The sequence below is a fragment of the Astyanax mexicanus genome, chromosome 13 (genome assembly GCF_023375975.1).
Source record: "Astyanax mexicanus isolate ESR-SI-001 chromosome 13, AstMex3_surface, whole genome shotgun sequence".
Taxonomy (NCBI): Eukaryota; Metazoa; Chordata; class Actinopteri; order Characiformes; family Acestrorhamphidae; genus Astyanax; species Astyanax mexicanus.
The window spans coordinates 27,652,462-27,677,709 of NC_064420.1; the positions used below are offsets into that span (position 1 = coordinate 27,652,462).

The 25,248-nt window shown below is 38.4% G+C and overlaps 1 protein-coding gene across 3 annotated transcripts in view; it reads left to right on the forward strand.

Moving 5' to 3' along the window:
* tns2a (tensin 2a) overlaps window positions 1–25,248 on the forward strand; it is a 126,819-nt gene that overhangs the window by 63,259 nt on the left and 38,312 nt on the right. For all 3 annotated transcript variants that reach the window (XM_022677586.2, XM_022677587.2, XM_022677588.2), the window contains exons 4-7: window positions 15,127–15,165; window positions 18,977–19,018; window positions 23,542–23,591; window positions 24,011–24,194. In XM_022677586.2, the coding sequence (XP_022533307.2) occupies window positions 15,127–15,165; window positions 18,977–19,018; window positions 23,542–23,591; window positions 24,011–24,194 (315 nt within the window). The remainder of the gene's footprint in view (window positions 1–15,126; window positions 15,166–18,976; window positions 19,019–23,541; window positions 23,592–24,010; window positions 24,195–25,248) is intronic.

Below are 25,248 nucleotides of genomic sequence, written 5' to 3' on the forward strand. Positions count from 1 at the left end.
TTCTGCGCTAGAAATGCGCACTCTCTCCGCTTTTAGACTCTTTGGCCCGTTTTTCTGCGCTAGAAATGCGCACTCTCTCCGCTTTTAGACTCTTTGGCCTGTTTTTCTGCACTAGAAATGCGCACTCTCTCCGCCTTTAGACTCTTTGGCCCGTTTTTCTGCGCTAGAAATGCGCACTCTCTCCGCTTTTAGACTCTTTGGCCTGTTTTTCTGCGCTAGAAATGCGCACCCTCTCCACTTTTAGACTCTTTGGCCTGTTTTTCTGCGCTAGAAATGTGCACCCTCTCCGCTTTTAGATTCTTTGGCCCGTTTTTCTGCTCTAGAAATGCGCACCCTCTCCGCTTTTAGACTCTTTGGCCTGTTTTTCTGCGCTAGAAATGCGCACCCTCTCCGCTTTTAGATTCGTTGGCCCGTTTTTCTGCTCTAGAAATGCGCACCCTCTCCGCTTTTAGACTCTTTGGCCCGTTTCTGACACCTAGGGTTTAAATCTCACATTATAAAAACCTGCTTAACAGCGAGCCAACTTTCATTCTATTTCTAAAATACCTCGCGGGCCGCTCCAAAAAAGGAAACGGGCCGCAAATGGCCTGCGGGCCGTAGTTTGGACACCCCTGCTCTACACAGTGTCATATAAAAAAACACATTGTCTTGCATGTGTGTGGATATGCTCACACAGCTGGTACTCTTCTTCACTCATTAGACACGTCTTGTTGCCTCCTGAACACCAAACGTGGCAGCCTCACTAGACTCACCAGTTGCTGCTCAGGGACACTTACCACATCCCACATTGCATATTTTTGTGAGGTCATAACCCTACATTCAACCTCCAGGGACTAGTTAATAACCCAAGTCTAGTCACTGAACAACAGATCCACTTTGCTCCGGCCTCGCCTTTATCAGCCATTACAAGATCTGTACTCGTCAGATTTCTTCTCAGTCATAACAAAAGACTCCCCAGAAAGCAAATGTTTAGTCTGAACTCTGATATACTAACCTATAAAAAAACCTAATCAAACCACTGCTGTCCAATGAAAAACATCAAAATAGCAACTTTACAGAAGAGATATAAAAGCCTCTTAAAGGAGAAATCCAGTGTGAAATGTACTTGAGGTGTAGTGAAACATGATAATGAGAACAAGCTTTATCGATTAGCCAGCATCTGTTCTACACCCCAGCATTCCGAAATACAGAGCTTTTAGCCGATGCTCCCAACAGGCTTACAATGAGAGTGATAGGGGCATATCATTGCCCCTGCAAATAAATCACTATATTTACACAAATAACAAATTCAAAATAGCTCCACACTTAATGGTAACTTAATTTCAAGATGGTGTCACCTGGAGAACTACTTGAAGATAATGTGTGTATAAAGTGTTTTTATTAAACTGTTTTTTCTTAGTGCCTCATTTTAAATGTCAGGGCCCTCAGAATTCTACCAAGGAAGTGTGGAGCTACTTTGACCTTGTTTTTTTTTCTTTGCATGAGAAACACTATGCCCCTATCTCTTGCATTGAAAGCCTGTTGTGAGGATCGGCTAAAAGCTCTGTATTTCAGAATGCTGGGGGTGAATGGACGTGAGCTATTCTACATAATGTTTTACTAAATATCTTCTTTCACTACAACCCAAGTCCATTTTACACCAGATTTCTCCTTTAATTTTTTTTAATGGGAGTTAATATAAAAAGATCAACCAAATCAATCAACCAACCTTTATTTTCACTCGGGAATACAAAGCAGCCGAGCATTTACAGTTTAAAAGGGATAAAAATATATATATATTTATTAAGAAATTAGAAATAATAACGAACAAAATAGTAAAAAAAAAAAAAAATACAAATAATACAAATTTTGAATCAACGTTTAAAATCTGTACATAAAAGGAGAAAGACCATAAAAAAATTGACATACGAAAAAAGTAAATAATTTATTAAATATAAAATAAAGAAAAGATAATAATGGTAAAAGTAAAGTAAAATGATATAAGAATGATAAGAAATGATATAATAATGTATAATGTATAATAATAAACTAATAGGAATCAAATATATAAAATATAAATAAATATAAAATAATTGAACTAAAAAATAAATAAATAAATAAATAAAACAATACAAAATAAAAGATAAACTCATTTAAAAACTCATTTTAAACAATCACAGGCTTTCTGATGGTACCCAGTTACTAAAAAAATGTAATGATTTAAAACACTGTAAGTGTTAAAAACCTGCAGTAAACTAAAAAAAAAAAAAGTGGACATTCTTGTCTTTTGTTGGACAGCGACAAAATATAATTTTATGTATAATTGAATTACATAGAGTGATATAATTAATGCAATTAATTGGACATAAAAGTTTTAATTAATTCCATCTGTATTAAATGAACATGCTGAATGGATAAATTTCCTCACTTTTTTGAATTGCATTTGTTTTGATGTGATATGAGCACTCTATCCCCTAATTACTCTTTCTTAAAATCACTATTGAAAATATTTTTACATTTCATAATTACTGTGATTTTAAGTGTGTTGTTGCAGTTCTATAGAAGCAGCAATATTTATTGGTGACACCGCAAATAAACTGAAATCAGCCATAAACGTATTGAAATGTTTTTTTCTGATTTGTCTTATTTTTGACGGCCTTTATTTGAGAAAAAATACAGAAAACTGCAGTGTTCATTTGTTACACTTGAAACATCTTGGGCGTAAATTACGACAAAAGGACTTTTCACACCAGAGTTCTCCTTTAATTTTTAATGGGAGTTAATGTAAAAATGTTTTAGGTAATTTTGGAAAAATTATATTGATCCACTCATCAAGAATTTTTTACAGTATCAATCAATCAGTCAACCTTTATTTTCACTCGGGAATACATTGAGGGTGACCCTTATTTACAATGCAGCCGAGCATTTACAGTTTAAAAGGCATTGAAACATTATTTAAATGTTTTGTCTAATTGGTCTGATTTTTGACAGTCTTTATTTGAGAAAAATACAAAAAACTGCAGTGTTAATTTGTTACACTGGAAACATCTTGGGGGTAAATTACGACAAAAGGACTTGTGAAATATGTCTTATGCCACAGATTCTTCTGGCCTTCATAGCTGTGATCTTGTGATAGTCATGCACTGATACATGTCCTGTGAAGCTACGCTCTCAGCACCCGGTATTAAAGCTCTAATAACCGCAGCAGATTAAAAATGCTGTTGGCAGTGCTGTAACAGGGGAGATGATGAAGAAATGGTGAAATAATGGTGGAAAATCCCTTCGGGTCGAACGCGGCAGTCTTTCCCCAGAGTGCTACATTCCACCCTGACTAATCTCACTAATGACACTGTGTACACCAGAGGCCATTACTGCCCTCCCTCTCCTCCCACGCTTCCTCCACTCCTCCGATCTTCCCCCTACTCGCTCTGTCACTTGTCTCCTTCTTCTTTTCCTTTCTGTATCCTATCTTCTCTCCCTTCACCGCTCCTCCTCTCTCCTCTCCGTTATCTCTCTCCGTCTTCCTCTGCCCCTCACCTGGACCTCTTCCTCTCAATCCCCGCTCTCCTATCTTCCTCCGCTGGTCAGACTCCAGCTTGTTTCCTGATTAATCTTACCAGGCGTTTCCCTCATTTTGGCACAGATCCAAAACCGCAGGCTCCCTTTGGGTCTACAAGTATCGACACAAGGCCTCACACTTACTTTGGGGTTTTTTTGGGGGGATTTGGGCTGAATCTTAATTATTAGTCACAAGAAAAATTTTTATTTTATTTAATTATATGGATTTACTATGGCAATTTAAAAAAAAATAGACTAAATTTAAATCAAAGTTTTAAAATTTGAAAATCTCATAGACCTGTATTCTTGAAAATCTTAATCTTAAAATATATATTAGATAGATAAATAAATAGATATTTCGTCACTGTCCAATCAAAAAAGTGTCTGTCACATATTAGCCTGTCTGTCCTGTGTTTTTCCCTCTTTTGGTTTTCTGTGCTCCTGCCCTGTTTTCCTGTCTTGTGTTTCCAGCCATGTGCTTTTTTGAGCACATGGCATTGTTTTGTTATTGTTCTGTCTCCGCCCTAGCCCCGCCCTAGCCCTGCCCAAGCCATTAGTGTTGTCACCTTGTGTCTCATTTGTAACTCCGCCCCCTCATTACCTCCACAGGTGTCCCTAGTGTGTGCCTGTGTATATATACCTCATGTGATCCTTTGTTCTCTGTCGCGCTTTTTGTTTGACCGTGTCCTGTTAATCTTTCCAGATCGTGTTTAAATGTTTTGTTTAGCCTCAGACCTGTTGTGGTTTTTGTCTTCAGTTTTCCAGGTTTGCTTTATGTAGTTTGTTTCTTTGTTATTTTGGCCTGTTTGTTTCAGTCTTTAAGTTTATCTTCTGGTGTATAGTGTTTGTTTCAGTAACCTTTTTCTTTATAGTTCTTCCTTAGTGTTTTGTTAGTTTATTTTGTAAATATGGAGAATAAACCTGACTTGTGTTTACATCCTGCCTCCTCCTTGTTACAGTGTCTCCATTTTTGTCGATTTTTAGTTTACTACATAATTTGAACAGACAAACAGTCCCCTACATTGTGCTAAAATTTCTTGATGAACGGACCAATAGAAATACTTCTAAATGACCTGAAATAAACATTATAAAGGTTTTTTCTCTCTCCTGTAAAGTTGCTGTTTTGGAGATACTTGTTTTTCATTGCAAAGCGACGATTTGTCTTTCATTAAACATGCAATTTGTGGGGGCGCCAATTGGTACAGCGGTCTAAAGCGCTGCCACTATGAGCGGGAGGTCGCAGGTTCGAACCCCCTCTCGTGCAGCTTTGCCATTAAGCTGCCGGTGCTTAGAGGTAGCAAAATTGGCCCTGCTCCCTCCGGGTGGGTAGATGGCGCTCTCTCTCCACATCACTCCTAGGGTGATGTCCACAGTACAGGGCGTCTGTGAGCTGATGTATCAGAACCGAAACGCTGCGCTTTCCTCCAAGTGCGAAAAGAAGCGTTGGCTGACTTCACATGTATCGGAGGAAGCATGTGTTAAACTTCACCCTCCTGGTGTGTTGGGGCATTACCAGTGATAGGGGGAGTAGGGGGAGTCCTAATGAATGGGTAAATTGGGGAGAAAATGGGAAAAATTTGAAGTAAAATTATAGGAAAAAAAATATGTATATACTTGTTTCAATTGTTTTTTTTTCTAAATTTTTATCCCGTTTTCTCCTTAGTTTACACAGCTATTTACCCAACCCACTCATTAGGACTCCCCCTATCACTAGTAATGCCCCAACATACCAGGAGTGTGAAGACTCTGATACATGTGAAGTCAGTGAGTCATGTGAACTTCTTAACTTTCTGTCATGTTAAATGGACAGTGTTTTGCTTTTGCTTTATATATATTGGATTTTTAGATATTAAGTCCAAGATGCACAAATGTACATAAAAAAAAAACGTATGCATAACTGGTGTGATGCTGTTTCGATTAATGTTACTGGTACAGATGCAGTAATATTTTTGCAGATGCCATATTGGCACACTTATCTATTCAGATATGCTGTGTTGATCCTTAGTACAGCTAGACACTCAGGATATGAGTGTAGTTAGTCTGGCAGATGAAGCCTTATCAAAGTGTGCCAGTGTTTACTTTTGATCACTTGAGGAGCTGTCAGACAGAGGCTGAGCAGAGATGGAGACTGGACCACATCTTAAATTCACAGAATTACAGACCTACAGACAGTTACAAAAACATGTACAAAATGTCTGCAAAATATAGCCAGAGTTTACAGTTACAAGTGATTGTATTTTCCTATCTTAATTGTAGTTCATTAGCCAAATCGTGAATCGTGTCTGAAGTCTTAAGCTTAGTTTAATTTTGTACTATGTCTATAAGGCAAGTGCATACATTGTGCAAACTGTATGTCTGAATTATTTAACGCTTTCCTTGATACAATTACACTTTGATGTACAGCTCTGGAAAAAAAAATAAGACACCACTTTAAAAATGTGATTTTCTTTGATTTTACCACATTGAAAACCTCTGGAATATAATCAAGAACAAGCCATCAAACCAAGCTAAACTTCTTGAATTTTTGCACCAGGAGTGGCATAACACTATCCAAAAGCAGTGTGTAAGACTGGTGGAGGAGAACATGCCAAGATGCATGAAAACTGTAAACCCAGGGTTATTTCACCAAATATTGATTTCTAAACTGCATTATTTAAGGTCTGAAAGCTCAGCACCTTTTTTTTATTTCAGCCATTTTTCATTTTCTGCAAAATTCCTCTAAATGACAATGTTTTTATTTGGAATTTGGGAGAAATGTTGTCCATAGTTTATGGAATAAAACAAAATCAGGGAACTTGATTTAGAAACTAAAGTGGTCTCTTAATTTTCTCCAGAGTTGTATACTTACAAAAGCCCTTTATTATGAAGTCCTGTACACCTACTCATTCAGTGAGTTGTCCAATAAGCTAATGTTTATGTTGCCACAAATATGTGCAAGTAGTTTCTGGTAATAGACAGCTTTTCATGAAGAGGTGTCTCAGTGGTTAGAGCACTGGGTTATTGATGATGGGGTTTGTGTTCGATACTTATATTGTATATTGTATATTGTCCTGCTGTCCTATTGGTGACTAAGTGCCTTAAATTATTTGTTTCCCAGGTGCTTCAACTGCCAAAAAGTTGTGGGACACTGTTGCCATATCCCATGGAAGCTATCAAACTCTTCACTGACCAACATTGTATGCATGTAGGGCGTCCTGAATTAAATATGGTTGTGAATTCTGCTAGAGTTGCTTCTCTGCAGCACGGACAAGATCAAGAATCTATCCAGAAGGTGCCTGTCAAGATCATTACCTCAGAGCATGATGTCCACTGTGGGTGGTAATGCCTTCTCTGGCATATTCGCAGTACACGGATTGATAGAGGAACGTTAAATGCCTGCAGAGTGGAATACGGACCTCGCTTAAACTTAGATCATTTGCATGGCCTTGCCAAGAGCACAATGGCCAGTGTTTACCCTCCCTCAAAAGATATTACTTATCATTAAGGTGAATTTCAAATCTGTAATGTGCAAGTCTATCTAAATAGTATTTCATGGTTTAACAGAATGAAATCTCAGGTCTCTCTGGTGTTGAATACTTGTTGAGTCTTGAGTTTCCAGGATCTCAAAAGGAAGTCTTAAAAACCCCACAACTTATTCAGGTGTTGGCATTCCCAACCCACTTTGCTGAGGTAAGAATTCAACTACTAAAGCATTACTCCAGACCCAGGCCTGTTAGTGTGTTAGCCTTTTTGTTTTTTTTTGTGTCTGCGACTGTAATTTTCGTATGTTGCAATAAGTTGACATGGTCTATGCCAGTAGACTGTACACACAGTTATAAAAATTCATGAATACAAGCTGTGTTACATTTGGGGCTCCACTTCAACAAGAGTACCTATAGAGCCTGTGTTACATTTGGCCCTAATGAATGCTTATGTATCTTATATGGGCTACATACCGCTTCCCTCTCCTAAATAAATGTGTCTTACTAGATCGTAATGTCATATAAGCCAGCGGAAACCTTTTGGGACATTGACTGGTCTCAGTCACCCAATAAAACCCATAGAGAAAGAAGAGAGGGATACAGAGGGAGAGCAAGAGCGAGCTCCTGCAGGAAACGAGTGCGTAAGTGTTGGCCCAGGAGATGGAATCTGGCGTGTTTGTTCTGGCGTAATGCTCCCCTGCTGCAGGCCCCCAACCCAGAGAGAACGAGAGAAAGAAATGAGGGGGAAAGTGAAGGCAGGAAAGTATTTCATGGGGGGGAGAGAAGTTTAAATTTGTTGAATTGGTGGAGAAGAGATGGAGAGGATAAAGGGGAAAAGGTAGACAGAAGAGAGGAAGTCTAGAGAGAGGAAAGAAAGTAAGAAATGGAACATGAGAGTCAAGGGGACAAAGGTGTAGGAGAGAGTGTGTGAGACAGGGGAAGAAGTAAATCAAAGCCAGTTGTTGTAGCATGAGAGAGTGATTGGCAGTCGGACAGGGGGAGGGGCAGAAAGGGAAAGAGCAGCACAGAATGGTGCGTATGGGAAAAAAAAAAGCTATGTGAATGTTGCCAGGCGTCACGTTGCAAATACATATCTGAAATGTTTAGTCCCTTTATTCCAATCAAGTCTCTGGGTCAAATCTTAAGCTTCCTCGACAAGTCCGGGGCTCCTTGGGTGAGAGTCCCCAGTTGAGTTGAGTCTCTGGGGTGTGAGTTTAGGTTGAGTCTTGTGTCTGTGAAGTGTGAGTGCTTTTTAATTCTTGGCTTTCTGAATTAAGCCTCACATTATGTCTCCTATTCTTAAGCTACAGGTCCAGGTTAAGGGTATAAGTCTGAATTACGAGTCTGGTTGGAGTCTGAGTGGAGTCTGGATTGAGTCTAGGGACCACTCTGTCAAGTCTCTAGGGTCTCGTCTGAATTGAGTCTAAATGTATGAGGTGGTAGCCAGAGTCAACTCTCAAGCCTCTGTGGTGTGAGTGTGTGTTCAGTCTTTGAGGTGCAAGTCCAAAGTCTGGTGAGTCTTGAGTCTCATGTTTTTGGGTGGGAGTCCAATTTATGTGTTCAGTCTCTGAAGTATGAGTCTGAGTTGAGTCTCTAGGGTTTGAGTGCAAATTGAACTTGAATCTGGGTCTTTGTCAATTTCTAGGGTGCAAATCCATGTTAAGTCTCTGGGGTTTGAATCCTAGTTGAGTCTTGTGTCTCTGGGATGCAAGACTTTGTCAAGCCTCTAGGGTTAGAGTCGCGGGTCTCTGGTTTCCAAGTCTTTGTCAGGCCTAAAGGGTCAGAGTCCAAGTTGAGTTTTTGAGTTTCTGGATTGTGGGTCTTAATTAAGTCTTCTGTATCTGGGGTGCGAGGCCAAGTTAAGTCTCTGGAGTACAAGTCTAAGTTCAGTCTCTAAGGTTTGAGTACAAATTGAATCTTGAGTCTCTGTACATAGAGTCTGAATTGAGTCATTTCTATAGGGTTTTGAGACTTTGGAGTGAGTTTTTGTCAAGTCTCTAGCATATGTGTCCAATTGATTCTTAAGCCTTTGGCATGCAAATCTGTTTTGTAGAAAGTGTCATGTTTCTGGGGTGCTAGACAATGTCAAGTATCTGAGGTACAAGTCTTAGTTGATTCCCAAGTCTCTGAAGTGTGAATCTGAATTGAATCTCAAGTCTCAGTTACTAAGTCAAGTTGAGTCATAAGTCTCTGGAGTTTGAGCTCTAGTCGAGTCTTGTGTCTCTGGAGTGCACGTCAGAGGCAAATCTCAAGTCTTAGTGGTGTGAGACCTAGTTGAGTTTTGAGTCTTTGGGATGCAAGTCTTTGTCAGGCCTCTAGGGTCAGGATCTAGTCTTTGAGGTACAAGACTTAGTTGAGTCTCAAGCCTCTGGAGTTCAGATTATAGTTGAGTCTTAGGTGTCTCTGGCGACGGTTAAACTTTATTCTCGAGTCTCTAGTCTGCGAGCTCAAGTTGAGTCTTGGGTCTGAATTGAGTCTCATGTTTCTGGAGTAGTCATGGTAAAATCCCAAGTCTCTGAGGTGCAAATACTAGATGAGTCTTACATCTCTGGGGTTTGAGTGCCTGTTAAGTGTCATCTCTATGGTCCTTGTCTTGAGTCTTGAGCATTTCAGTCAGAATTCGATTATATATGTTTTGCCTCGATTTTGAAGAGTATAAGAAATGAATTGATTGCACATGGAGAGGGGCGAGGGAGGAAAAAAGAGGAGGACAGAGAGACAGAGGTGTTGAAAAGCAGACAGTTATTTATTATGAAGGACTTCGACAGAGTGTGAAGTGTTTGGTAAGCCGCGCACTAATGACTTTAACATGCAGCCTCTAATCTTTTATACATGTTAGAAGTAGCTACATATTTCCTGGAGTGATTTTTTTCCATGCTCTTGCTTAAGGAAGGATCTATGCTTCGGATCTATGCTTCAGCCTTGGCAGTGGATTCAATGTCCACACTGGCTGAGCAATATCTTATTTCCTTCGGTTAAGTAAGAGAAAGATATCTGCAAACATTTTTTGGTTTACATAAATAATTAATTCAAAACACTCGGAGAAGCAAACTAGAAACTTTTAACTGGCAGTGGATGTGTGCGTGTACAGGGATGACGGCACTAAAACAAGAATTCTGGAACAAAATTTTACCCCCTTCCCTTCAAATGTGACCGCAGCCTTTTAGCCAAGAGCTGATGGAATTTAATATTATAATAGGAGCCCACCTAGCAACACATACACAAACATACTCTACACACACACAGTTTCTCATTGGCAAGTCCCATTGACATCCTGACAAATATTACATTTTCCTTTTCTTGAGCACTTTTTCCCTTTCTTTTTTCCCACTTTTTTCTTAAAGGGCTACATGATACTGAGAAAAACACAGTGCACAGTAAGGATGTTAGATGACATGACAGTATGAGAAGTGAACAATCATGATTATGTCTATGACAGAGTTGATCATGAGCTTTGAGTCTCTGGGTTCAGGTCTAAATCAGGTTGAATATTTTGGGTGCCAGTAGGGGTGTCCAAACTTTTTTTGTTGGAAGCCAGAAGTATAGAGAAATATATTTGAAGTCACGGGCCAAAGACTCTGTAATAAAACAAATAATGGAATATACCACTTTAAATAATACATTTTCCTGATTACTTTCATTTACACACCATTTTACTTGATTTACTATCTGTATCTATCTTTGACAGTGTTGTGTAAACTGCGATTTTTCAAATTGATGTTTAATTTCATGATGTCTTAATGTTAAACTCCTTAGTTACGACAACTTTTAGAATCTTTTGCCCTTTTTCTGCGCTACAACTGAATACTCTCGCCCCTTCTAGACTCTTTGGTCTGTTTTTCTGCGCTACAATTGCGCACTCTGTCCGCTTTTAGACTCTTTGGCCCGTTTTTCTGCGCTACAACTGCACACCCTGTCCGCTTTTAGACTCTTTGGCCCGTTTTTCTGCGCTACAACTGCGCACCCTCTCCGCTTTTAGACTCTTTGGCCTGTTTCTGACACCTAGCGTTCAAACTTTGAATCTCACATTATAAAAACCTGCTTTACAGCGGGCCAACTTTTATTCTAAAATACCTCGCGGGCCGCTCCAAAAAAGGAAACAGGCCTCAAACGGCCCGCAGGCCGTAGTTTGGACACCCCTGCAGTAGGGTGAGTTGTGTCTTAGACTTGAATATCTTTCTTGCATTTCTTAGGTGTGCATATGAATCAAGTTTAAAACATCTGAGATCAGAGTCCAAGTCAAACCCTTATTGACTGAGTTAAGTTTTTGTGGTGTGAATGAATCTCTTGCAAGTGTATCTCTTGGGTTCGGGACATGTATCCCAAATTGCTGAGGCTCGACTTTAACTTGTGCCTCAGAGACCTGGGAATTTCCTCAAGACTCGTCTTGAGACTCTCGTCTTGAGATCTCTTCGGTGCATGTCAGAGCTAAATATAAGGTCTTTTGGGTGTCTTGAGTCTTGAAACTCTTGGAGGTAAGTCTCAAATCTTTGGCCTGTGAATTGAGTCTTAAATCTGGATCTTTGGGTCTGAGTTTAAATAGTGTGAGTCTTGAATCTCTTGGATGTAAGTCTTAAATCTTTGGGGTGTGATAGAATCTTAAGTCTAGAGTTAAGGCAAAATCTTATGGGTGTGAGTCTAGAAATTCTTTGATGTAAGTCTCAAATATTTGGGGTGTGAGTTGAGTCTTTAATCTGGAGCCAAGTCATAATCTCTTGGGTGTGAGTTTAAATAAAGTCTTGAGTCTCTTGGGTTTGAGTCTCAAATCTCTGGGCTGAGTTGAATCTCTGGGGCTGAAACTGAATTTCTTGGGTGTGAGTTTGAGTTAAGTATTGAAACTCTTTGGTGTTAGTCTCAAATATCTGGGGTGTGATTTGAGTCTTAAATCTGAAGTCAAATCAAAATCTCTTGAGTGAGTCAGAGTTGACTCTTGAATCTCTTGGGTTTGAGTCTCAAATCTCTGAGTTGTGAGTTGAATCTTTAATCTGGGGTCTGAGTTGAGTCTTGAAACTCTTTGGTGTTAGTCTTTAATATCTGGTGTGTGAGTTGAGTCTTAAATCTGGAGTCAAATCAAAATCTCTCGTGTGCATGTTGAGTCTTGAAACTGGGGTTAAGTCAGAATCTGTTGAGTTGAAGAATTAATTGATTCCTGAATCTCTGGTTTGCGAGTCTGAGATAAGTTTACAATTTCTTGGGTGTTAGTTTGAGTTGCATTTTAAATCTAAGGGAAGTGGGACTGAGCTGAGACTTAGATCTCTGGGGTTTGAGTATAAGCTGAATATTGAATTTGTGGAGTTGGAATCTGAGTCAAGTCCATAGTTACTAGGGTGTGAATTCTGGAAACGTTTTAAGTCTCTGGAAGCACAAGCCCATATTGACTCAAGTGATTCGGGGGATCCGAGACCTAGTTAAGATTTGTGGCGAGTTAGGCTTTGTTTATTTGTAACAATCTAACTTTTTGCATATGCAGCTGTGAAAACAATTAAAAGAACACTTCAGTTTCTGAATCAGTTTCTCTGATTTTGCTATTTATAGGTATATGATTGAGTAAAATAAACTTTGTTGTTTTATTCTATAAACTACGAACATTTCTCCCAAATTCCAAATAATGAGACATGAGAAGTGGCTAAAATAACAAAAAAGATGCGAAGCTTTCAGACCTCAAATAATGCACATAGAACAAGTTCATATATATATATATATGTTTTAAGAGTTCAGAAATTTCAGAGTTTAATCACAGTTTTCATGCATCTTGGCATGTTCTCCTCCACCAGTCTTACACACTGCTTTTAGATAACTTTATGCCACTCCTGGTGAAAAAACTTAAATAATTCAGTTTGATGGCTTTTGATCATTCCATCATCTTCCTCTTGATTATATTTCAGAGGTTTTTAATTTGGTAAAATCAAAGAAACTCATAATTTTTAAGTGGCCTTTTATTTTTTTTCCAGAGCTGTATATTGTAATTGGGTCCATTTTTTTCTTCCAGCTCTTTACAATGCATTGATCACAAGCATTTTAATAATGAAATATTGATTTATAGGTCACTTAAAGAGAAAATGGTTCTAATAAGTACTGATAAAAGGGTTTTCTTTACTTTAAAATGATAGTAGAACCCTCTTTGGTTCTATTTATAACCATTGACATGAGGCATTCCACTAATGCAAAGCAAAGCAAACAAAGTACCTTTAAGGCAATCATGTATTTCTCTGTGTTGCATGTTTTCCTTTAATAAGGAACCCCCTTTAAGTAGTGTACAGTCCTATGCATCACCATGTTTTAACACACACACACACACACACACAAATATATTTCCAAATATGTGATATGTGTTCCAAAAAAATAAACAGTATTCCAGCAAAACTAACAGTCTCTCTGACTCACACTTACTCATTCAGTGGTCCTTAGATGTCTCATACCACTAAATGGCACAATCTGATAACTTCCCTCACACACACACACAGGGTCATACACCAAGGCCAGTGAGATCTCTCGGCCTCAGCCCTTTTCCTGTGGCCAAACAAACAGGGTAGGACCGGCTTGGGGAACGGATGTGCCCGGGGGGTGGGGGGAGAAACCTTTTTGCGGTGGGTTGTTACGTAAGCACACAAACACAGTCCACACCCCCCTTCAGACGGCCTGACATAGACCCATGCCACTCTGCTACATTTCTCTCTGTATGGTAGGTCAGAGGTCACCAGTAATTCCAGTACTCAGGGGGTTATAGAATTCATTCCTTATGTGAATGTAGAGACGAGCAGAGTAACCTAAAACCACACTGAGGTAAAATGACTCTTACTTTAATGAAATAGTGACTTGTTTCTTAGTTCCCTATAGAACTGCAGGACGAGAACTTCTTACAACACTCAGCATCTGGCAAGAGAGAATCAAATGTCTATTGGGACAGAAAATCCATGACCCCTCGATTCGTGATGCACATGAACTGCAGAATAGTGAAGAATTCAGCAGTAGAAACTGTGGCTGTTCCAAAATAATACAAACATAGCAGAAACTCAAATTTCTCTTTTCAAATTTCTCCCTGTTTTCTCCCTGAAAAAAATGATGCATGACTCAAAAATCATCTTCCAATCTAAACTGAGTGCTGTGATCTGTTACACCACTAACAATGAAAAAAACCTACTGAACATTGCAATACGAGTGGGAGGAGCAAAAAAAAATGATTGTGATATGTAAATGAGTTTGTTCTCGTGAAATCAAATAAACACGCATTTCAAAACAGGCTGTTTTTCAGCTTAAATTCCATGATATGAAGCCTTAAAATGACTGAATTACTGAGAACCATACCATATTTAAATGGCCTAATTCTCTCTCCTTCTTTCTCTCTTTCTGTTTCTCTCTCGCTCCCTGTTTTTTACGCATACCTTCTCTCACTCGTGCTCTGTCTTGAGATTTCCTAAACCTAAGCCAAAAACAACAACAAGCACAATGAAAACTGATAATAATAATAATGATTTCTTTCTTTCTTTCTTTCTTTTTTCCTCTAGGCCTCCAGGCTCCTCTCTATCTCTCTCTCTCTTTTTTTTTTCTCTAGGCCTCCAGGCTTTTCTCTCTCTCTCTCTCTCTCTCTCTCTCTCTCTCTCTCTCCCTGTTTTCCCCATACCTTCTCTCACTCGTGCTCTGTCTTCAGATTTCCTTTTTCTCTGTATTGAATACAACCTAAGCCAAAAACAACAACAAGCACAATGACAACTGATAATAATAATAATAATAATAATAATAATAATAATAATAATAATAATAAATATAATAATAATAATAAATATTTTTTTATTTTTGTAAATATCCCTCTGCTTCTCTCTCTCTTTCTCTGTCTCTCTCCCTTTTTTTTCTCTAGGCCTCCAGGCTCCTCTCTCTCTCTCTCTCTCTCTCTCTCTCTCTGGCAGTAGCATGTGTGTGATGTTTCTGTCTCTTATCTCTTTCTGTGAGGAAGTATTTCCTCTGCCCATCGCACCACTCCCTTCCCTTCATCCTGCTCACAAGGAGAGAGGAGAAGACAGGAGAAGAAGGCAGAGAGTGGATGGATGGTGGCAGGGCTGTGCGTGTGTGTGTGTACAGGTGATGGTGATGTATCTGTGTGATTGAATCATGTTGTTCTCCTTGGTTCCAGGTGAACTCAGCCTGCGTCCCGGCCCAGCCCTCCGACCTGGTGAGTCTGACTCTCTCTCACACATCTCTCTCTCTCTCTCCCTCTCTCTCTCTCTGTTAATCATACAGTACTTTATTTAATATTCTTGTTCCAGTTTACGTTTGATGGATAAATGTAGTTTAGTAATAACTGGCTTATTTGCAGCACTATTAAAGTGTAATTATATAGCAGCTGTATGGACATTGCATCAATATATTTTAATTGATCAAATCACATGCACATTTCATTCACTCGCATGAAATGATGTGAATAAACCCAGGACATACTGTGATTGGATTTCAAGATTGATCAGTAGTTATCAGAGTATCACAATATTATGATTTACAATACTGTATTAATTGTCAGAACCCTTTTTGTTTATAATTTTTAATAAACAGTTTATATGTAGAGACTGATGGTTCGTATTGTGTGTTGTGTTAAATCACATCAGATTTTACAGTCTTAATAACAAAAAGTAAAGTTTTATTTAACTCAGAGTTTACACATATAATTGTGTGTTTTTGTACTATGGCAATTTTTTTTAAATATCATTATCAATATATCATCCTAAATGCAGTATAGCAATACAGCTCTGGAAAAAAAATAAAAAGACCACTTAAAAATGATAAGTTTCTTTGATTTTACCAAATTGAAAACCTCTGGAATACAATCAAGAGAAAGACGAACTGCTTGAATTTTTGCACCAGGAGTGGCATAATGTTATCCAAAAGCAGTGTGTAAGCCTGGTGGAGGAAAACATATTAAGATGCATGAAAACTGTAATTAAAAAACTGGGTTATTCCACCAATTATTGATTTCTGAACTCTTAAAACTTTATAAATATGAACTTGGTTTCCTTGCATTATTTGAGGTCTGAAAGCTTTGCGTCTTTTTTATTATTTTATTTTTTATTATTTCTCATTTTCTGCAAATAAATGCTCTAAATGACAATATTTTTATTTTTGAATTTGGGAGAAATGTTGTCTGTAGTTTATAGAATAAAACAACAATGTTCATTATAATCAAACATAGACCTATAAAAAAAATCAGAGAAACTGATTCAGAAACTGAAGTGGAATCTTAATTTTTTTTCAGAGCTGTATATTACAAATTGAACATAAGTGTTTTTTTTTAATCTTCGCATATGTTTCATAAGTGGCTACATTTTTCCTCAAATCCAGTTGAATGCCTGAATGTTGTTCACAGAAAAATGATATAATGACGTGCGCAAAAGTGAAACCAGCCTCAACAGCTGCAGGACAGACGTCAGGTTGACTGCCTGTTCTAAACAGATTTTTCTGAATTTGACAGCCTGCAGTACACTTGTAGCAACAGATGTTGTTGTAGAAGTGTTGTTTTTACATGGGAAAGTAAAGGCTGCTCTCATTTTAGTGCAAATTATAAGTGGAATCCAGCCAAAATATATCCAGATGTAATCCAGACCTGAAACGTGTTAGTGCACGTTGTTAACGTCCCCTTTATTAATGAATTAATTTATTTGCTTATTTATTTTAGTTTCATTTAATGCACATTCTGTATGAATTACATTGGGTCACTTTCTTCATATTGTACAGTAGCAGTCAAAGGTTTGGACTCATTATTTTACAGTTTTTCTCGGTTGCTTTGGAGCATTTCTCACATCAGAATTGAAATTCTCAAAACCAGGTGTTCAATCTGCACATCATCCAGTCATTTGTGCTCATCACAGAAGGCATTTTTCATTTATTTTATACAGCAAATTATTTCGTACTATTGTCTGCTGTTGCTTCTGTCATGCAGATCACACTATATTATACATTATTCTGCTGAACTGGCTTACCCACCAGAACAGCTTACCATCAATTCCCTGAAAGTATTCTTACATTCAAATGAGTTAGCCTGTAATGCAGATTTTATACATTACTATTAGAATTTTTTCTCCTGAATTGATGAGCAACTAAAGAGCTCCTATACGCTCAGTGGAGCTGAAAAATGAATAATGGATGTAGAAACAAGCAGGTGGTCATAATGTTATGATTGATCAATGTATAATGATATACAGTGCAGTAGGTGATCTGTGATCTGACCATAGCTGTGATTTTAGAAATAAACATCTGATATGTATTCATAACTGTAACGTGTTCAGAATAATAATGAATGTAATTCATAAAAGTCATGCTATAAATTCTGGAATGTAACATAATGAAACTGGAATAAAGCAAAACTCTATACACCTGGATGAAGCTGAGCTTTAACCTGATGAAACACAATGTACTGAGCAGTCTTGTCTGTCACGACATGATCTGTCAATAAATTACTGTATAAACAGTAAAATCATCAAGTGAATTTTGTCCAATTTCTTGTAGTCAGGTTTTTATAAACAGCAATGTGTAAATTTGTACTGCTGAAACTGATTTATGATTCACAAGAAAAAGTGCAGAATTTTTAAATAATTCTCTCTCAGACATCAAAACTTTCATTTTGTAAAGTCCTTATAGAGTAAACTGAAAGACGATCACATGACTAATCACTTTGACTGACTTGTTCATAATCAATGACTAAAGAACTGTTTATTCTGGTGACTCTGACACATTCACTGATATAAATATCTACCTTTGGGGCATGGATAAAGGAGTTAGAGTTCAGTATGAGCATTTGCTGCTCATCTATTATGTGGTGCTGTTTGTACAAACTGTTTTGAGAAATGCCCTTAGTGTGGTGCAAATATTAATTCTGATTTGAAAAATGCATCAAAGCGACTGAGAAAAACTGTAACTGCTTAAACTACAAATTTTTCCTAGGTAGATTACTGGATGCATTGCAGTGTTTGAGTTCTTTTTAAGGAATGTCAGCATTAAGTAAATTATATTAGTGGTGTCAATCACTTAAAAATGAATCCAAATCATGATAAAATGTTTAATGCTGGAATTTCCCCAGTGTTATTGTGAGGAGACAGTAATAAAAGTGTAGTGTGGTTTAGGTCTGGCAGACTAGATCATTTTCTCTGTATTATAATATCTCACAAAGAGAGAGAGACCGAGAAAGAGAGAGAGAGAGAGACAGAGAGAGTAGTTGAGAGACAGAGCGAGTGAAAGAGAAAGAGAGAGGCAGTACAAGCGCCTAACCCTGTGTTCACATTCATTTCCTATGGCAGGTCGCCATACTCAACCCATGTGCTCAGAGCTAAACTTCTCAGGGCAGGCTTTAGGCTAAGTCAGTAGCGAGTTGCTAATAGCAACAGTGCTACAGCTCCACTTTCCGGGTGCAACACTCCTGTGAACATTAGTTCCGCATTACGTTCATTGGTTCCACAAGTCTCCTATACAATGCCTGTAACGTGTATTCTGCATGTGTTTGCGCGAACTGAACCGTGACCGTTCGTAAAGAATACACGTACCGTTACACCCCTAGTAGTTACTGAATGGCAAACCTTTCTTAAATACTTTAAGCAGTTTTTTTTATCATTTTTATAGATCACTGTTCTGTTTTGCTGGTCCTTGAATCCTCCTGCTCTGCATATTGTACTTTAATGTAATCCAGGCCTATTTATTACTTCAGTCGCTACAATATGAGATCCATATGCTGTAAAAAAAAAAAAGGCCAATGGTGCACCTGTGGAACTGAGAAGAGCTTCTATTCAGCAGCAGGAGGAAAGGGTCACAGGACCTCTCCAGGCTGATGATAAAGTCCTGGAGCTGCTGGAGAATTTCACTTCTTCACCCCAGCCGTTTTTCTTCACACGCCTTTTTCCAAAGGCTTTTAGTGTCAGTCCAGTTAAAGAGCAGCCAGCATAAAGACACATTCTTGTCTAGTGGCCGTGTTCATCTTCCTTATCTCCTTTTTTCATCTACAGCAGCGCAGAGGAACCACCTCCTCTAGACACATTCAACATCTGGTAAGATCTTTCTTTCTCTCTTTCGGTTGCTTTCTTTTCTTCTGCCTGTTTGCAGAGTGTCATTCGTTGGACAGAGCGACAGCCGATAGCTGCAAAATATTGCTATAAAATATTAAGTGTCTTCTGATATTGTCGTAGATAATGCAGAACTGTTAAAACGTGGTCAAAACATTGGAAAATGATACAAAAATATGTGTATTGCTTAGCAACTACCAATGCAAATACTTAGAATACGTGATAAACTTGATGAAGTGATGAATCTGGTGAACCGGCAGGTCAAGAAAGTGTTGCTATCTGGCGGAGACATTTCTGGGAAACTCCTTTTGCTGTGCATTGATGAGCATTATCCTGCTGAAAATACAGCTCTGGGAAAAATTAAGAGAGCACTTCAGTTTCTGAATCAGTTTCTCTGATTTTGCTATTTATAGGTTTATGTTTGAGTAAAATGAACATTGTAGTTGTATTCTATAAACTATGGACAATGTTTTGCCCAAATTCCAAATAAAAATATTGTAATTTAGAGCATTTATTTGCAGAAAACGAAGAGAAATGAAAGAAATGGCTGAAATAACAAAAAAGTTTTAAGAGTTCAGAAATCAATATTTGGTGGAACAAATCTGTTTTTTAATCACAGTTTTCATGCATTTTGGCATGTTCACCTCCACCAGTTTTACACACTGCTTTTGGATAACTTTATGCCACTCCTGGTGCACATCCATCTTCCTCTTGATTATATTATAGAGGTTTTAAAATTGGTAAAATCTAAGAAACTCATAATTTTTTAAGTGGTCTCTTATTTTTTTTCCAGAGCTGTATGTTCTGCACATATTGCTGAGCTGTTAATGCCTCTCCTGTTACTACTATGGGTTACTGACTGTTGAATGTTGGACAGTAGACACTAGATTTAGGCACTCAGCTAGCAATATTTGGTTAGTAGAAAGTTTTTTTTTTTTTTTACATTCCATTATATTGCCGGTTCGAATCCTGTTCATGCAGTTTGCCATCAGATACCAGAGCCTTGAAAGAGCACAATTGGCTTTGTTCTCTCTGGGTGGGTAGATGGCGAGCTTTCCCCTCATCACTCCAAAGGGTGATGTCGATCAGCACAAGGCATCTGTGAGCTGATGTATCAGAACTGAGACGCTGCACTTTCCTTCAATTGCGCTGTGATGCTACTCTGCAATGCTGCATCAGCAGCAGTTGGAAAAGAGGCGGTGGCTGACTTCACATGTATCAGAGGAGGCATGTGCTAGTCTTCACCCTCCTTACTAGTGATAGGGGGAGTCCTAATGACTTTGTTGGGTGATTGGCCTTGTAAATTGGGGAGAAAATAGGATACAAATTTTAAATACAATTATAAAGAGAAAAAAAAAAACATTATATTTAACAGTCACAAAGACCATAGAAAATATTATGGTGAAACTGGTGCTCATCAGGACTGACCCAGGAAAGGAAGACTAAGAGTTACATCTGTTGCACGGAATAAGTTCAACAAGTTACCAGCCTCAGAAACCACACGTTTCTTGTGATTTTAGCTACAATTTTTGGTTAGTAGAACGTTTTCTAAACATGACATTTAACATTCTTAGAATGTTTAATCTCACAAGTTTCCTGGATGTTCTTAAAACGTTTTTATTTACCGTTTTTAACATTCTGGTAATGTCACTGCAATGTCAGTAATTAAATGTCAGTAATTATTTCTTTAGTTTTGGGAAGTTTTCCATAATGTTAGTATTCATCTATCTAGGAATGTTCTATGTGAAAAATAACATTTTAATAACATTGTGAAGCAAAGCATTTTTTATGTCACATGTTTTCAGAATGTTCCTGTAACATTATTTCTGTAACATCACAGGCTAACCTTCCTGAAACCTTTTGAAAAATGTTGCTAAACATTCTAAGGAAGTTCTCTGTTGGCTGGGCAGTAGAACGCTTGTCTTATTCTACAGAAAGTGACAGTGAAGATTGAGATGTCCCAAGTTTGTCCCAAGTTTGGTTCCATATGTTTCAGCAATTGAGATAAACTGTAATACAGATACATGTTTGGCAGTTTTACAAGGGGGATGGGGGACAGCAGAAGACCAGGCGACTCAGAATGACGCATACATTCTAAACTCCATTTTAAAACATACTGGTTTATTGAGGATGTGAGGATTCAGGACTCGGTTTGAATCTTTTAGTCCACCAGTGTTAGTGTAACGCTCCCATCACTGACAGGATCTGCATGTTCAGCCTTTTAAAGATGGCTTTAACGAGCGTTTCTCACTGACTCACTGGAGGGAATGCATGACTGATTGATGGAGGTATGAAAGCATGTCTGTGTGAGGGACTCTCTGTGTACCAAATGTCCCACCAGGCCAGGAAAGCATGAGATAATGTTGTGGGGAAAATTGCTTTTCTACAGAGAATGGCACTGGTATTTATAAAACTGGGAGTAAACAGCTTAATCATTGGCTTCACGGTAGCCTCACATATGGACAATAATAGGGTCCATGATGGGACCAGGAAGGGGTTAAACATGGGCCACATCATGTTTGTACACAGCACTGCGCATATGGAATATATGGGAACTATATAAGATTAAGGTGGGCTGTAATGATGGGACCCATTTGGGAAGCCCAGCCAACAATATGGGATAATGCAGAAACCACCTGAGACACCATAGCAGTGACTTAAAATAGCATAGCATCTGTTTCAGCATTCACTTTAAAAAAAGAAAAAGAAAAACATGGGGCACCATTTCAACCACCAGAAATACCCTAGCAACCACCATAGAAAACAATATGGAATGTTTTAGCAACCACCTCATATTTTTCGGACTCTAAGGCGCATAAAGCAACACTAGTAAGGATGCCTACATTGGAGTGAGCAAGGGTGTCACCATGTTTCCCTTCTAATGGGGAAGCTGAGGAAAGTGTTAATCTACGCAGATTTCTCTTCTAAAAACTGTTTATTTGGGTAAGTAAAGAGCTTCCGTTTATTTACAATAAGCTTAGAATTCCAGTATTTTTTGTCTAAGGGTGAGTTTTCAGTGAGATTTCTCCAGCACTAGGGCTGGGTGCATGAGCATGAGCATTAGCCGCTAACCGCCTCGTTAGCAGGACGTAATTTTCGCCTGATAGCGCTAGACTGAGGAACCCTGAGTGTTTTGGTAACCCAGGGAGTTATCAGCTATTGTTTCTTTAAACATAGCTTGTTTTAACACAGCAAACACACAAACTACAGTCTAATATACTGGCCTCTGAATGGCGAAGGAGCTAGTGCTGTGGTTAGCAGCTAATGCTAATGCTGCTTAGTGCTGGAGAAACTTCACAGTGGCTTTATTGCTTCTTAATACCTGACTGGTAGAATTCATACATAAGGCACACTGTCGATTTTTGGGAAAATGAAAGGATTTTATGTGCGCCTTATAGTCTGAAAAATATATGTATATATACCTTAGCAACTACACTTGCATATATATGTATATAGAATAAATTAATAAATGATAAATAAATGATAAATCCTAAATTTCCTTTGGGATAAATAAAGTATCTATCTATCTATCTATCTATCTATCTATCTATCTATCTATCTATCTATCTATCTATCTATCTATCTATCTATCTATCTATCTATCTATCTGATAAATGTACTAAAGTGATAGATCCTTTAACTTTCCTAGAATTCGATTCACCTTATGTATGAATCAGGTTGTAAATACACCAGTCAGGTTGTAAATAGCAGTAAAGCTACTCCGCTGAAGGACAGTGTTATACAGGAGTTTCAGTGCAGTTTCTCCAGCACACAGGCTAAAGCAGTTTTAGCATTAGCGCTAGTCACAGTGCTAGCTCTTCGCTGTTCAGAAGTGAGTATCTGACTGTAGCCTGTTTGTTTACCCTGTTAAAACAAGCTACTTGGGATGAACCGCTAGCTAATAGAGCCCTTGGTTACCAGAATACTCAGGGTTCCTTAGTTTTGCACTGTTGGGTGGCATTTACTAGCGCTAAGCACTGCTATCCTAATTTACAGTATTTTAGTGCCAGATGCGGTTTGCATCAGTGCTAGCTGTGCTAAAATACTGAAAATCTAGACTTACTTAAACGGAAGCGCTTTACTCACGCAAATAAACAGTTTTCAGTAGAGAAATCTGTGTAGATTAACATCCAGAGCTCGTTTGACTTTAAAAGAAACCAGTTTTGTCTTTTAAGAATTACAGTTTTGTTTACGTAGGCGCCCCAGCGGTGAAACCTGCTTGAATTAGAAGGGGAACATGACGACACCCTTGTTCCTTACTATTGTCTCTTAAAATGTATAAAAAAAGACCAGAAAAAAGGCGTTCATTGATAGTGCACCTTATAATCCTTAAAATACGTCACATATCTGCCTGAGACATAAATTTTAATTATTTTTTGTCAGTAAGTATACTATTCTTTATTTGTTTTTTTTTAAGTGAAGCTTTCAGTTTTCTTTAAAGTTGGTCATTTTGTGAGCAAGAAAACGAGCAGAACGTATCAACTCATCTCTGTGTCTCCTCTCTCCAGGGCTCTACCAAGTCTCTGACGTACACCAAGCAGAGGAGCACTCTACCCAGGTAAAAATCACCGTACTTACCGTAACTTTCCTGAGCAGCAAGATCTTATCTTTTTCCCAGCAGCTTTCAGCCAGTTACTCCTTACAAACCTCCTGGATTAACGACTGAATCCCAACATTTTTTTATTTCCTCGTAAATTCGCGGGGTTTTATCTGTGGGCTGAAATGAAAGCTTGTCCGGCTAATCTCTGCTGGCTTCAAGTGGGGATTAGAGTGCTGGGAAGACGGAGTCATTGCTCAAGTATGTGTCAGAGCACTCGGTCATTTCTGCTGGAACACACTGACAGCTCAGCTGCTTCATATCAGAAACTGCTGAGGTTTTACCCTTTTCTGGTGAAGTGAATGTAGAGTAAATACATGAGACGTTCTCGTGTGTCTAACGCACTCTCTTCTCTCTCTCTCTCTTTCTCTCTCTATTAGGAGTTTCAGTGTGGACCGGGTGATGGACAGAGTGATGGAGCGGCAGTATGACTTTGACCTCACCTACATCACCGAGCGCATCATCTCCGTCTTCTTCCCCCCTCTGCTGGAGGAGCAGCGCTATCGCCTCAACCTCAAAGAAGTGGCCTCCATGCTCAAGTCCAAACACCAGGACAAGTTTCTGGTCAGTGACTCTGATCTTTCACTCTGATCTGAGAGCCAATTAGAGAAGTTACTTAACTGGTGGACTTTATACACTTCTTCTGTTTAAAGATATGTTAGAAAAGGGTTCTTTTCTTTTGCTTCTGAATGATTGACTGATTTATTTGGAGTTAATTTGCTTGTCCTTGTGTTTGGTAGATTATTTCTTTGTTAAAACAATACTTCTTGAAAAGCCTGTTCATTTCCCATTTAATTGTTTCCACATTTGTGGGATGAGTAGTAGATTTGAGTATGTGGGTTGCGCCCATGAAAAGTTGGCCAAATCTTCTCTGCCATTGCCAAACAGTTTATTTAGCTGTTGCTATTGACACTTAAGTTTTGAGCTTCTAGTACCCCCAGATAGCCTACCTGTGAGCATGGGCTCTGATACAATGGTCAGTAGGTATCTGCTCAAAGAATCATTATGCTATGTTTAAATAAAAAGCTTAGGATAGGAGCAATTCCATAGGGCAACTTCAAGCTGGTGTTCTGTAAAACGAAGTAAGCACTAAAGCTGGGTGCAGCAGCATTAGCATTAGCCACTAACACAGCGAACACACAGACTACAGTCCAATATACTCACCTCTGAACAGCGAAAGAGCTAGCGCTGCAGTTAGCAGCTAATGCTAATACTGCTTAGTGCTGGAGAAACGTCACTGAAAAGTCACCCTTATAATGCTGAGTGGCTTAACTGCTCCTCAATTTTTTAATTTTGGGAAAATTAAAGGATTTTAAATGCACCATATATATATATATATATATATATATATATATATATATATATATATATATATATATGTGTGTATGGCAAAGAGGATTCTACCAAACACAAATTTCAAATATAATTTTTGCACTTCGTTTTGTTTCTGATAGTTACCGTATTTACTGTAATATAGAGCGCACTTTCAATAATCGTCTATTTTCTGGTCTACTTTCATACATAAGGCGCACCAAATTGTAAGATGCATTAAGCGACACTAGTAAGGAACAGGGGCGTCGCCATGTTTTTCTTCTATTTTAGCAGGTCTCGCCACTGG